The following is a 15,599-nucleotide window of genomic DNA, read 5'->3' as shown; positions in this document are numbered from 1 at the left end:
TGAGAGAATGTAGGGAAAAATCCCACGAAGGGTTAACAGCAGCTGCAAAGGAAGGTTTTGAAATGCAGATAGCCTTTATCAAACAGGCGTTAAGAAAACAGCTTGTGACTGTTCAAGCTGTAAAACTGATGTATGTCTTTTAAATCACAGCAGATTGAATTTTTAGTCATATGGAAAAAAGCAATATTTCACACCTTCTTTGAAGTGAATTATTTTAGTAAGCAGCTAAAAAAGAATTGCTAGAGTTTTCAGTTGAATTGGGTGACAAATGTTTAGGTGTGAAATTCTGCTGACACCAGGTGAATATGGGAAGCTGGAGACAACATGACAATGGGAACACACGTTAACCCCAAATTGGACTTAATAGACTGCTGTTTTAGGTGAACATTTTACTGGAGGACTGGATAGCCACTCTGTAATGAATTGTACATTAAGTGCTGCAATTCTGGAGGTTTTAACCCTCTCCACCTACAACAGCCCACAATGATACTTGGAAGCACATATGATTTGAGAACTGTACCTATTCTATGATCTCTCCCCACAGAGGGTCATACCTAATATTACTCCACATGCAGTAAATTTCGACAGAACATAGTTTTAAGCAATTCTCTTTAAAATGGCAGAGAAAACCAATGATTTACAAAGTAGTTACCAACAACTTTATTTTCAAACAAACAGAATAACAAAGCTCAAAAGCAGTATTAAAAGTACAATGCACAAGTAAGAGAAACATAATGAGAATATCTGTACAATGCACAAGTAAGGGAAACATAATGAGAATGTCTTAAGTCCATACATCTTTATCCATTACAAAATCTAATAGGGCGGGATTCTCCGATTTGAAGACTAACGTGGGAACAGTGGCGTTTAACGCCCGAAAAAAAAAACGGGGCATAAGCTGCACCAATCCTCCATCTGGTGGGGAGCTAGCAGATACGCAGCGTAAAGGCCCCGGCTTTACCTGCAGATACGGCCGGAGAATTGCCAGGTCTGTGGTCGCACATGCGCACGCCGTTTGAGAGGGCGGAGCATTGCAAAAGCGGCGGCGCCCCCGATTCCGGCGCAAACGGGGATTCTCCAGCCCCAATCGCCGAACACAATTTTGGTGTCGCCGACCATAGAATCCTGCCTTAAGTCTTTTACAACATGCTGCAAATTCTATCCATTCTCCAATCCAGCAGAAGTTCTTGTAGGAAAGTCATTCACAATCACATTCACTTTTGATATAAAAAGCAATATTTCTGGACAATGGCATCTTTTGCATTTCAAATTTAAAAAAACCTCGTGAATAATAGATTTCTATAGGTGAATATTCTGCATAAAATCAAATTAAACAGATACAGTTTCACCTGATTTTAACTTACAGGAGTTTGACAGAGAAATGGAAAGTATGTATGCATGCATTGAAAGTTCAAGATTTTGCAATGGATCATGTCAGTTTTTTTAAATCAAAAGAAAAAATCTCCTATTTCTTTTACATTTTCATCTGAGATGTGGGCATCACTGGCTAAGCCAGCACGTTTGCCCATCCCTAATTGTCCTTTGAAACATTTAACATGAAATTAGCTTTTGAAACTAAGATAGTGGAATTTCACTAATAGTTCAGCAAGTTCATATACAAAATATCAGTCATTCACACCAGAGTTATTTACACCAGAAAGGTTCCCAGCTTGATTTCTCAAATCTGTGCACGTATATAGTCATTCAGTAAGGACTGTATCTGGCTTGGCCATGATTTCCCCATTCTTGAACAATCTACTTCCACGTTTGCATTTAAATATTGACTACATGATTCCATCAAGGAATCAAGAACTTGGGAGGAGGGAGAAAACTGGTGAGTAAAAACATCTTTAAAAGTGGTCTATGTAGGGCAGCATGGTGGCGCAGTGGTTAGCACTGCTCCCTCACGGCAACGAGGACCCACGTTCGATCCCGGCTCTGGGTCACTGTCCGTGTGGAGTTTGCACATTTTCCCTGTGTCTGCATGGGTTTCACCCCCACAACCCAAAGATGTGCAGGGTAGATGGATTGGCCATGCTAAATTGCCCCTTAATTGGAAAAAATTAATTGGGTACTCTAAATTTATTTTTTAAAAAGTGATCTATGTAAGCTCATCACAACAACATTGAAATTAAAGAAACAGTTAAAACTTTCAACCACTAATAGTTTTAAAAAGTCAGAAATAATTACTAAGCATTTACTCGTATAAAATTATAAAACTTGAATAAGAAATAAAGCATGCATTTTTTAAAAATGCGATTCTTTGAATGTCTGCTTGAAGTCCCAAGATAAATGGATATTTCTTTTAAAACTGGGACTAATTTAGTTAAGGCTCAGTCATCAGATAAGACACGTATTGAGTAATGTAGTATGATCACCAATTGGAGCCTGTCAACGACTGGTGTACACATCGCAGTTCTCTTGAACTGAACTCAAAAGTATAAATAAGTAACAAGGTTAAACCTTATTAGCTGACAATCTAACTGGTTCTTCACCAATGTGCCCCATAACACTTATTGGGTGTGATTGGTGCATGTTGAGGATCTTTCTTAGCTAATTTTTCAAATGTAAGTATTTCACTAACGTGGTGTGGAATTCTCACCAAATTATTTTTTACCGGATGGTCTGAGACAATCTATCGCTGTCCACATCTCACCTATAATGAGATATTCTGCACTGTAAATTCTATGATAATCTAACACTGCCATATCTGTGAATGTCTATGGTGATCCTACATCACACTCTTCAGTCATGACTGGACTCACAGAAGATGATTAAATCATACAGCTTGACTTATGTAAACATTGAGGTGTCTATCATTTTGCCAAACCTGGTCTCATCAATAATTCTGTATAGAGGACTGGAAAAGTATTATCTTTTCAGCATGGCTCAGTTGTATCACTTTCATCTTTAAGCCAAAGATTGTTGGTTCAAACTACACCACAGGACTTGACCACATAACCTTGACTGAGATTTCTGTGAGGTACTGATGGAGTGCTTCCTTGTTAGAGGTGTTGTCTCTGAACTGAGACAGTAAACCAGGGCTCCATCTGGCTGTTCAGATAGGCATAAAAAATGACAGAGTCCTCCCATTATTCTGGGCAATATGGTTTCCTCAACCAAAAACAAAAGAAAGCAAGGCAAGGAACCAACAAAGTCACTTAATTTTGTTGTGATGATACGTCATTTGTAATGATGCAGAAAACATAGTTCGCCGAAGCGCTTTTGAGTCAGAGAAGTCTCACTTTACATCAAAAATATATTAAACAAAGTTATTTGATGTCTGACTAAGAATATAAGGGGAGACATTCCTGGATATGCTCCTTGGGTAAACTGGATCATTTGATGCAGTATCTAAAAATTTGAGCAAGTTGGACACACTTGCAAAGTAATCTGGATGCTTTTCCTCCCAATCAGGTTAATGTTAGAATTCACAGCAATCTGACTGTATGGATCTCATTTTCAGTGAACAAATAGTTACACGTTGTGTACAAGCTTGGTTATAAGCAACATTGCGTATCTGGCAGTACATTGAACATTGTCGGGATAAGAGGGTTGTCCTATGATGAGAGGCTGAGAAAATTAGACCTACCTCTGGATTATAGAAGAATAAGCGGTGATCTCATTGAAACAAACACAATTCCAAAGGTGCTTGTCGGGGTAGACACAAACCCGTTTCAGCAGGCTTGGGCCACCTGGGCACAATCTCAGGATAAGGGGTCAATCATTAAGAACTGAGATGAAGAGAAATTTCTGAACTTAAAAGGGTTGTGAATCTTTGGAATTGTCCAACTCGCAAGGTTGTGGATGCTCCATTGTGAGTTTATTCAAGGCGAGATAGGCAGCTTTTGTTCTCTCGAGGAATCAAGGGATGTGGGGAGTAGGCAGGAAAGTAAAGTTGAAGGCAGAAGATCAGCTTTGATCATACTGACTGTTACAGTAAGCTCAAGAGTCGTATGGTCCAATGCTTTTCCTATATTATCCATTCAATCTATTGTACAGAAAAACATTTTAATGTATTTGGCATTTTGATTAAATGGCATTCTAAAAGAACTGCAATTCGTTTAGGTGTTTCACTAGAAATAATCATAAAATATTCCAAGATAAAATAATGAACAGTAGTACTGGCATTTTATTTCATTTCTCTTTCTTTAAAATATTGGAATTTATTGGTTGATATTTATCTAAAAGCATGATTCTGACACAATCATTGCCAGGTTTTCACAAGGTCCTGTAGCTACTTTGAATCCAGGCTCTAGGGCGGTCTGAAGCCCAATTTTTTATTATTATTCATTCATGGGATTTAGGTGTCGCTGGCTAGGCCAACATTTATTGCCCATCGCTAATTGCCCTTGAGAAGGTGATGGTGAGCTGCCTTCTTGAACAGCTGCAGTCTGCGATGTGTACATACACCACAGTGCTGTTAGGGAGGGAATTCCAGGAATTTGACTCAGCAACAATGAAGGAATGGCGATATATTTCCAACTCAGGGTGGTGTGTGGCTTGGAGGAGAACCTCGAGATGGTGGTGCTCCCGTGTATCTGCTGCCATTGACCTTCTAGATAGTAGTGGTCATGAGTTTGGAAGGTGTCACCTAAAGAGGCTTGGTGAGTTCCTGCAATGCATCTCATCGATGATACACACGGCTACTACTGTGAATCTGTGGTGGGGGGGGCTGGGTTTGCAGATAGGGTCCCAGTCCAGCGGCTGCTTTGTCATGTATGACGCTGAGCTTCTTGAGTGTCGTTGGAGCTGCAATAATCCAAGCACATGGAGAATATGCCATTACACGCCTGACTTGTGCTTTGTAGATGGTGGACAGGCTTTGGGGAGTCAGGAGGCGAGTTCCTCCCTGCACGATTCCTAACTTCTGACCACAGTATTTATATGGCTAGTTCAGTTCAGTTTCCGGTCAATAGTAACCCCCCCAAGGATGTTGATAGTGGGGGATTTCAGCGATGGTAATGCCATTGAATTTCAAGAGGCGATGGTTAGATTCTCTCTTGTTGGAGATAGTCATTGCCTGGAGCTTGTGTAACGTGAATGTCACTTGTCAGTACATTTAAAACAAGAGTTTAAGAAATGACTTTTATCCAATTCAAAAGTTGGGTAGATATTTTAAGTTTCATACTAAGTGCTTTCATGCAGTTATTTTCTAGATTTAGAAAATGCAAAAACTGGCATTTCACTCTCATCTGGTGGTGCGTGACTAAATTGCCTCAATTTTAAATCCTGTAAAAGTACAATACATACTGGATAAAAGCAAACATTTCACTCATGTTAAACTGTATTATTTCAGTGTACGTCTCATCAAGTCTTGATTTATCAGAGGTGAGTGATTTTTCTTCATGACCCAGCAACGTATGTCTTGTGTATCTCTTGTGTCTTTACTATGTTATTTTACTTGTAAAACAAGGAAGGCCACATTAAGACCACTGTACCACCAGTGATGGTACTACATTACCCTGTTCACTGTTTGGGAGACATACAGAATTAGTTTATACACTAAAAAATAATCAGATGTTTTGAGTCATCATATTAACAGTGTAAACACCAATCTATCCAGTCACTGATGATATAATGCTGCTGGTATTTAATGCCAAGGCTCATATGATATATGAAAAATGAAAATTAAATGAAAATCGCTTATTGTCACAAGTAGGCTTCAAATGAAGTTACTGTGAAAAGGCCCTAGTCGCCACATTCCAGCGCCTGTTCGGGGAAGCTGGTATGGGAATTGAACCGTGCTGCTGGCCTGCCTTGATCTGCTTTCAAAGCCAGCGACTTAGCCCTGTGCTAAACAGCCCCTGTATGATACCTGGTGGTCCAGTCTAATCCTATTGCTATATGCCTAGTCCAGTGCTGGGGCAGAATATACCCAATATGCCTGACATCTTTTGGTTTGCAGTTAATGTGGTTTTCTGCTTCGTGGTACCCTGGTTCTGGAGCAGTATATTCTTGCTGTGTAATAGATGAGTGGACCATGGAGTACTGTGATGAAATGTAGATTCACTGCCAATATGACGGGCCAGGAAGACTATGGAGAATGAATAATGGCGGCCAATTAGGCTACAATATGTGGTCACAGGTTTCTCTGATTGAGCAAGAGTTTTTTTGTGAACCAAACAGTCATGATGAAGAGACATCAGTTCCCTTGATTTGGAGCAAGTGTATTTTGTTTGATGAATCCAAATAAAATTGCACAGAAGTTGCTCAACTGCCTTCAGTTGACTGGATTGAATCCGCTTTGAGAATAAAAAGGGAGGAGATCGGGGATGATCTCCCTCAGATGAAGGTCTTTTGATTGTAGAGTATATTCCATCACCATCAATGTGATTCCATGAAGAGATTAATGAATTCTTGATTTAGGCTTTGAAATGATTTCTCTTGGTGAACTTTTGCCGGAACTTGGGAGTGTAGATTTTCATTTTTTGGTCACCCTCTTTGCACGAGGGAGTACATGGCTCAGCTGTTGGGTTTTCTGGCACCGGGGAGAGTTGCGCTTTGGCAGCTCTCAAACTGGAATTAGTGGCAAATTTTCTCTGTCATCACTTTCTGTTAGGGAGAAAGGGAGAGAAAAAGAAAAATTAAGTTTTTTTTTTCTTATTAACTGGGGCATTTTACAGTTCGGGGTGTTTTCAAGCACATTCAATTTCTGGGGCAACTAAGCCGTTGGAAAATTCTGCATCGGAGTGGATGCTATGAATGTCACTGCACAACCAACAACAGCTTGCATTTTGGTAGCGCTTTTAATGTACCAAAACATCCCAAGGCATTTAATATATTTAGCAACTACAATATGATTATACCACTACCACTCAGAAACTTAGATTAAAAAGAATTCACCGAAACCTACATCAACCTCCATTTTGGGTTGAAGCCCAGATGTTAGTGTTATTTGGGAATCCTGATCCTGCAATATGTGGGATACAGTCATCCGGTGAGATGGCTCGGAGCGTGATGCTGCCGGCAACCTGGCAGACCGGTTGGTGGAATAAATATTTGCACCCAGCAGCTTCCAGATATGCCCTACCATGGGGGCAAAAATTATGCCCAAGAGGTTTTTAAAGATTTGTTCATGTGGTAGACTAGTTACATTGTGGCTGTCCAACACAATCATATAAACTGCTGCAAAATATTCTTCTTCAGTTTGACAAGCTCACAGAAGAATTTTAAAAAAGTGAAACAAATTTCAAAAATTACCAGCGTGATTAATAAGTCAACTACAGCATAGGCTGAAACAGAGACTGAAGTATATAGTCAACACAGGTAATGGATTTATTATTTAAATTGTCAGGTTTCCGTCAGGTTTCCCTTTTATGATGTTGTTTTCTGCCATTTGTGCTTTATCCACCACGGTTTGATGATTGTCCCCTTAAAAAGAGGGATTCATTGATTGAAGCCCTTTGCCAATTACTACTCATTATCCACAGTCAACGTAACCTTTTATACATTAATTACTTGGTTTGGGGTTTTGTGGCCACTTTTGATCTCATTAACAATTACTGGATGGTTCAGCTTACGCCATTTAATAGAAGATCATTAACGCCGATGAGTAATTTCCAGGTATGGAGATGAATTCCTTTATGTTTATACTTTAGTGTGATGTTGGTTTTTCATTTTCAATAAATGCCTTCCTGCTAAAGAATTACAACGTCTGAAATTCCACAATGGCAATGGAAGAATGCTCGTTTTTCCTCAGCAAGAAACAAATGAAAGTTTGGAAATGCCTGGTTTCGAAATGTACCTTTTTACGAGCAATTATTTCCTGTTTTAAAAATACCAGACCCATGTATCACTATATAAAACTTTGAAAATATACTTTCAGAGATGACCATTCTCAAGCAGCATATTCAATTATATTGGGTGCAATTCTACACCTCGCGAGCGGAACCGGTCTTGGGCGGAGAATCGAGTGTCTAGTCGAAATCGAGGTCGGTGATGCTGCGCCCGATCAGGCAGAAGTCACGCAGGAGCAGTTTACTTTAGGTATTTACAAATGGGGATTAGGCGCCATGGCTGCGGAGGGGGAGAGAGAAGATAAGCAAAGGATGAAAAACTTTAAAATTGTAACGCTTGCTGGGGGAGGGCGTGGCTGCAGGAAGTAGCGGGGAGCGACTTGTTGACGGGTCTGTGGATTCAGGGTGTCCCCCTTGAGATTGGGGTGACTCCTGCCATTGTTGCAGAAAGTGTTCTTATCACACTGATTTGGTACAAGTTACAGGCCCCTGGCTGCTCAACTCTGCTGACTGCTCACTGTATCCTCTAAATGTTAATCGAGCCTCTGGTCATTTGGGAGCCCTCCCAGGCCGACACTCTGGAAACCCTCCGTGGCCTACCACTCCTTCTAGGTGTGACCCGAGACAGCACATCAGACGTGGAGACAGCCTGCAGCGTATCTTCGCCTCTGACCCGAGATGCCTTTTGCAGCCATCCTCTTGAGGGTCTGGATCTGGATGGGCCTGGCTGACTTTCAGGTGCCACAGGTGATGAGGCGTCACCATCTTCTGCCCGCTGCCCATGAAATGTGCCAGGGTCAGGTGGGGGAAAAGAGATTCAGAAGCGCTGAGGTGTACCAGCACCTCCCGCCACAGGCCCCATCACGTCCTCCTCCTCCCTCGGGGTACTCCATGAGATGGAGACGAGGCCGGAGAGAGCTCCAAGGCTCCATCATTACCTGCTGGTGCCAATCCTGGAGGCTGGCTCTCATTTCAACCAGAGCCTCAATGCCCTCAACCATGGAGCACAAAGACTGAGCCACTTCCCTCAGCGAATGAGTCATGTCCCTCTGCATCTCGGTCCTGTCTCTCTGTGCCTGGCCCAGGTCAGTCAGTGCCCGGCCAATGCTCTCGACACTCTCAGCCATGACCCTTTGTGACTGGGACAAGGCTCTGCAACAATATCCATGTGGTCCCGATACACGTCTGCCTGTGACTGGGCTGCCCTGTCCTGAGCCTCAGCCATCGACTGCATGGTGTGTCCCAAGCCTTGGACATCTTGATCCATGGCTGTGACTTTTTAAACCCAAGGCTTCCACCACAGACGCCACCTGTTCAGTGTTGGCCTGGGTCCCACACACTGCCGGCACCGTCTCCTAAGCCTGAAGGCGGTTGCACTCCTCCAGCTGTACCTGCAGGTGCTAATAAAGTTGCTGACACCTGTCAATTATAAAAGACCGAACTTTGTTTCATACGATTCTGGTCCACGTCCTCCTCTCCTGCTTATTTTAGCACATATGAGTGGTGATGCACAATGTGTACCATGCATGAAATAATTATTTATTTAGATTTTGAAATGGTGTGAGGGGGGTCTTTTCTTTTCAAAAATGTATCAATATGGATTAGTGACAATTAGTTTTTTTTTGCTTGCCAACACCATTACCTGCGAACTCAGGTAGCCATCCTCAGCTGTGCATTCAAACAGGAAAACAAATATCTTACTACAAATGAGGACCTGAAAGGGGTTTATTGCGACTTTGAACGATAACGTAAAATGGGTGATATCAAATGGAAATTAAGATAGGGACAGATGTATAATGGGCAGCTGAATAACTAATGCATGTTTTACATCTGCCCATGGTTATTATTACCCCTGTGATTTTAATGTACCAAAAGATTAAATTTCATGTAATCGGCAATAATTGGCCATCTACACCTCCCACTGCCTTGGGAAAGCGGGCAGCATAATCAAAGACCCCTCTCACCCGGCTTCCTCACTCTTCCAACTTCCTCCATTGGGCAGGAGACACAAAAGTCTGAGAGCACGCACGAACAGACTCAAAAACAACTTCTTCCCGCTGTTACCAGATTCCTAAACAACCCTCTTATGGTCTGACCTGATTAGCACTACACCACTGTATGCTTCGCCCGATGCCGGTGTTTATGTAGTTACATTATGTACCTTGTGTTGCTCTATTATGTATTTTCTTGTTATTTTCTTTTCATTTCATGTACTTAATGATCTGTTGAGCTGCTCGCAGAAAAATACTTTTCAGTGTACCTTAGTACACATGACAATAAACCAATCCAATCCAATTAGCTGAGGGTGGAGATTGGGATGAATTAGTTTTCTTTCCATCCTGTGAACAAATAGGCCGAGCCATTCCTTGGGGTGAACAGGTTTACTGGAAGTTTACTAGAATGTTGCATTGTATTGGGAGGTATATTGGCCTAATGTTGACCCAATGAATGGTAGTGTAGTGGTCATGTGACTGGACTAGTAATCCAGGCTAACAATGTCTAATATTGGGACCTGGGTTCAAATGTTACCAAAGTAATTAATCAGTTAAATAGTGGAACTGAAAGTTTGTTTAAGTAACGGTACCGTGAAACGATCACAGATTGTCGTAAAAACCTACCTGGTTCAATAATACCTTTTTGGGAAGGAAATCTGCCATCCTTACCTGGTCTGGCCTACATGTGGGTATAAGGCCCATAGTACGTTGTTGACTCTAAACTGCCCTCTGAAATCACCACTCAGTTTGAGGACAATTGGACATGGCCCACATCCTATTAAATTATATATATTTTTTAAAAATAGCATCATAAAGTAAATCAGATGGAATATTCAAAAGTTAAAGTGTGCACCTTTTGCATCTCTTCAAGTAAGCTGTCTGTCAATATCTTTACCACCAGAACTAATTTGCTCCCAATGGCCATACAACTCCCACACATGAAACGAGTTTTAGCAGCGGATTGAGAAATCATAGAGGAAATTTGAATATTAATGAGCCAATGAGTGAATAAGTGACATTGGTGCAGAAAGCTTTTAAATTAAGTGTGCACGGTAAGTAGTTTGCCTTCGAGAAAGTGGTAATGGTAAATAACAGTTCAATTGAAATCTTTGAAGGAATGAGCAGGAAGTGGAGTACTTGAAATGAAGTCTGCCACTGTTTTCACAATCGTTGTATTTTGTCTAACCATATGCTTGCATCATTGCTCAGAAACTAATGGCACGCTGTTTGCATGGTGACACTCAAAAAAACTGGGATTATCCCAGTCATTCACAACAAGGATAAAGTGGAATTTTGCACTTTGTAAAATTATCCACTAAAGGATTTTGATCCCCCAAATTCTCATATTCTTTGTCAAAAGCATACAAGGTGTTGAGGATTAAAGGGAAGTCAGAGGATTAGGAAGCCTTGAAAAGCGAGCAGAGGATGACTAAAAAACTAATAAGGGGGGAGAAGATAAAATATGTGAGTATAAGCTAGCTAGTAATATAAAAGAAGATAGCAAGATTTTTTTAAAAAAAAATATATAAAAAGGTGAGAGAGGGGCAAGAATAGACATTGGCCCACTGGAAAATGAGGCTGGAGGAGTTGTAATAGGAAACAAAGAAATGGCAGAGGAACTGAATAGTTCCGGTGGAAGACACCAGTGGGATACCAGAACTTCAGGAGAATCGGGGGCAGAGGTTTGTGTAGTGGCCATCACTAGGGAGAAGGTTCTGGGAAAACGAAAGGGTCTGAAGATGGATAAAAATCATCTTGGCCTGATGGATTACACCCCAAGGTTCTGAAGGAGATAGCAGAGGAGATTGTGGGGGCATTGGTGGTGATCTTTCAGGAATCACGGAGGCAGGAAGGGTCCAGATGTCTGGAAAATGACTAATAGAGCACCGCTGTTTAAGAAGGGAGGGAGGTAGAAGACAGGAAATTATAGGCCGGTTAGCCTGACTTCGGTCATTGGTAAGACTGGAGTCCATTTGAGATTGCGGAGAACCTGGAAGTTTGTTTTTTATTGGTTCATGGAACGTGGGCGTCGCAGGCTGTGCCAGCATTTATTGCCTATCCCTAATTGCCTTTGAAGGGGCAGTTAAGAGTCAACCACATTGCTGTGGGTCTGGAGTCACATGTAGGCCAAACCAGGTAAGGATGGCAGATTTCATTCCCAAAAGGGCATTAGTAAACTTGTTGGGTTTTTACAACAATCGACAAAGGTTTCATTGTCATCCATTTTAATTCCAGATTTTTATTGAATTCAAATTTCACCATCTGCAATGGCGGGATTCGAACCTGGGTCCCCAGAACATTTCTCTGGGCCCCTGGTTTACTAGTCCAGTGACAATACCACTACACCACTGTCTCCCCGATACGTGCGTGATAAAATAGGATCGAGTCAGCACGGCTTTGTCAAAGGGAGGTCATGTCTGACAAATCTGTTGGAATTCTTTGAGGAGGTAACAAGGAAGTTAGACAAAGGAGAACCAGTGGACGTGATCTATCGTATAGGAGGCCGTTGAATAAGTTAAGAGTGTTAAGGGTAAGACACTGGCATGGATAGAAGATAGGCTGACTGGCAGAAGGCAGAGAGTGGGGATAAGGCTGACTGGCAGAAGGCAGAGAGTGGGGATAGAGGAGTCTTTTTCGGATGGCAGCTGGTGGCTAGTGATGTGCCTCAGGGGTCAGCATTGGGAACACAACTTTTCACAATAGGGCAGCACGGTAGCACAAGTGATTAGCACTGTGGCTTCACAGCGCCAGGGTCCCAGGTTCGATTCCCTGCTGGGTCACTGTCTGTGCGGAGTTTGCACGTTCTCCCCGTGTCCGCGTGGGTTTCCTCCGGGTGCTCCGGTTTCCTCCCACAGTCCAAAGACGTGCAGGTTAGGTGGATTGGCCATGCTAAATTACCCGTAGTGTCCATAAGGGTTGGGAGGGGTTATTGGGTTGCGGGGATAAGGTGGAAGTGAGGGATTAATGTGGGTCGGTGCAGACTCGATGGGCCGAATGGCCTCCTTCTGCACTGTATGTTCTATGTAATCTATGTAATATACAGTAACGATCTGGCAGGAGGAACTGAGGGCGCTGTTGCTAAGTTTGCAGACAATACAAAGACAGGTAGTATTGAGGAAGCAGGGGGGGCTGCAGAAGGACTTGGACAGGCTTGGAGAGTGGGCAAAGAAGTGGCAGACGGAATACAATGTGGAAAAGTGTGAGGTTATGTATTTTGGTAGGAAGAGTGGGGGCATGGACTATTTTCTAAATGGGAAAAGGCTTCGGAAATAGAATGCTAACATTTCATTTGCCTTCCTAACTACCGACTGAACCTGCACGTTAACCTATCTTGAACAAGGACTCCTAATTCCCTTTGTGCTTCTGATTTGGGGCTGGAATACTAGAGCAGGGATGTGCTGTTGAGGCTGTGCAAGGCCCTGGTCAGAACCCATTTGGAGTAAAGTGAGCTGTTTTGGGCCCCGTATCAAAGGAAGGATGTGCTGGTCTTGGAAAGGGTCCAGAGGAGATTCACAAGAATGATCCCTGGAATGAAGAGCTTGTCATATGAGGAGTGGTCTGGGTCTATACACGTTGAAGTTTAGAAGGAAGAGGGGGGGGGAATCTTATTGAAACTTACAGAATGCTGCAAGGCCTGGATAGAGTAGACATGGAGAGGATGTTTCCACTTGTAGGAAAAACTAGAACCAGAGGACTCAATCTCAGACTAAAGCGACGATCCTTCAAAACTGAGCTGAGGAGGAATGTCTTCAGCCAGAGAGTGGTGAATTTGTGGAACTCATTGCCGCAGAAGGCTGTGGAGGCCAAGTCACTGAGTGTCTTTAAGACAGAGAAAAGAGATCAGGGGTTATTGGGGGGGCAGACAAATGGGAATGAGAGACATATCAGCTATGATTGAATGGCAGAGCAGAATCGATGGGCCGAATGGCCTAATTCTGCTCCCATGTCTTATCCACTAATGATGGAGGAAAAACACCGATTATGTACAGAGTTGGCACAGTGGTCAGCACTGCTGCCTCACAGAGCCAGAGACCAGGGTTCAATTCCCACCTTGGGTGACAGTAGAGCTTGTGCCTTCACCCCAGAGTCTGCGTGGGTTTCCTCCAGGTGCTCCGGTTTCCTCCCACAATCCTAAAATGTGCGGGTTAAGTGGATTGGTTATGCTAAATTGCCCGTAGTGCCCAAAGGTTGGATGAGGTTACTGGGATAGGGTGGGGGAGTGAGCCTAGTTAGGGTGCTCTTTCAGAGGGTTGGTGTCAACTCGATTGGCCGAAGGTCCTCCTTCTGCACTGAAGGATTCTATAATTCTTTGATTCTTTGTCACGAAGATTGAAAGTCAGCCGCCTGTACTACTACCCTGTCTTCCTCTGGCCCACTGGGTGAAATATCCTCTAAGATTCTTCCCTGCACTAGCAATGAACTGGTGGATTGGCCATGGTAAATTACTCTTTAGTACCCAAAAATGTGCCATGTTACAATCCCACTGGGGTCACGGGGTGTGCACCATCGGTTCCTTGTGACCTTCATGGAATACGAACTTCCCCGGTAACGGGGCGGGGCTTCCGTTTTAACAAGGGGAGCCCTCATAGTACACCTGCACCTTGGTTGGGGAAGGAGACACCTCAGGGAGCAGAGTGTATTTGTGTGTAAAAATAAACCAGTATTTGTTGCATCCTACCTACAATTCCAAGTCTGTTCACTCTGTCGCGGATTCTACATTGGCGACAATGGTTAAATGGATTTGCCGTGAGCGCCGAATACGGCGTACCCGAACCATTTCCTTTAGGCCTGAAGAGACCTCCCACCTACTAGCAGAGATGCCTCCCATTGGAAAATTTGGAGCCATCTGGTGTAGGTACTGGTGATTGGGGGCAGTACATCGAAAGCATGCAGTACTTTTATCTGACCAATGCAATCATTGGGGACGAACACCAAATGGTAATACTACTTACGACTTGTGGCGTACCAACCTACAGTATAAAATGTTTGTCCCACACGGATGCCCCGGATACACGATCATTCGCCGCCTTAGTGGCCCTTTTAGAAGAACATTTTAACCCCAAGCCTCCTATAATCGTTCACAGGTTCAAGATTCATACAGCCACATAGGCCCAAGGCGAATCTACTAATAACTTCTTGCCCCGATTGTGCAAACTGGAGTTTGGGGTGACATTGAATGGAGCCCTAAGAAATCTTTTGGTCTGTGGAATCTGCAACACGGCAATGCAATGCAAACTCCTAGTGGAGACCCATCTGGATTGCAGTGGTTGGGCGAGATAGCCATTCCCTCGAAATCGCTGAGCCGGGAGTCCAGGAACTCCAAGGCATGGCGGTCCTGAACCTAGGCCGCCCGGCGGAATGCCATTCTGCCTTGCCGAGACCGGAAGAGAAGGGCCCCCGATGATGGGGACATTACCACAAGGATGCAGGCCGTCGAGGTCGAGGCCCAAAGAGCCGCCGCGCAGCCTCCCCTGACCAAGGGGACATGGATGTCAGGTATGGGCCAGCAGCAACAGGACGCCGAGACCGAGGTGACAGATGATCCCGTGAAGGTCCATCTCCCCCCCCACCCCCCCGCATTCCGCCAGATGCGACCGCCCCCCCTCGTGATCTGGTTTACTAAGTGGACAATGAAGACACGTCCTACAAGCAGCTACACTGCGTAGCGGAGACACTGACGCCCGACTTGCCATATACATTGGGGAGCCATTGGTACCTCAAAGTGGTCCCAGTTACAGATGGGCAGCATTCAGCAAGTCTACCGCTAGCAGTGGTGCATGGAAGCGAACCGAGTTTACTGGGCCACGACTGGCTGCGGCACCTCTGTCTGGATTGGCAGAGGATCTTCCACATATACGCACATGGA

The 15,599-nt window shown here is 43.6% G+C and overlaps 1 protein-coding gene across 1 annotated transcript in view; it reads right to left on the bottom strand.

Annotated features, from left to right (window-relative positions):
• Positions 1-645: 645 nt before the first annotated feature.
• Positions 646-15,599, bottom strand: part of LOC140426191 (MOB kinase activator 3C-like) — a 65,125-nt gene continuing 50,171 nt past the window's right edge. The window contains exon 4 of the mRNA XM_072510662.1: positions 646-6,555. Within this exon, the coding sequence (XP_072366763.1) occupies positions 6,526-6,555 (30 nt within the window). The 3' untranslated portion in view covers positions 646-6,525. The remainder of the gene's footprint in view (positions 6,556-15,599) is intronic.

The sequence above is a fragment of the Scyliorhinus torazame genome, chromosome 7 (assembly GCF_047496885.1).
Source record: "Scyliorhinus torazame isolate Kashiwa2021f chromosome 7, sScyTor2.1, whole genome shotgun sequence".
NCBI classification, from domain to species: domain Eukaryota; kingdom Metazoa; phylum Chordata; class Chondrichthyes; order Carcharhiniformes; family Scyliorhinidae; genus Scyliorhinus; species Scyliorhinus torazame.
Note: the sequence above shows the minus strand (reverse complement) of the source record. Positions and strands in the feature narration are given on the sequence as shown.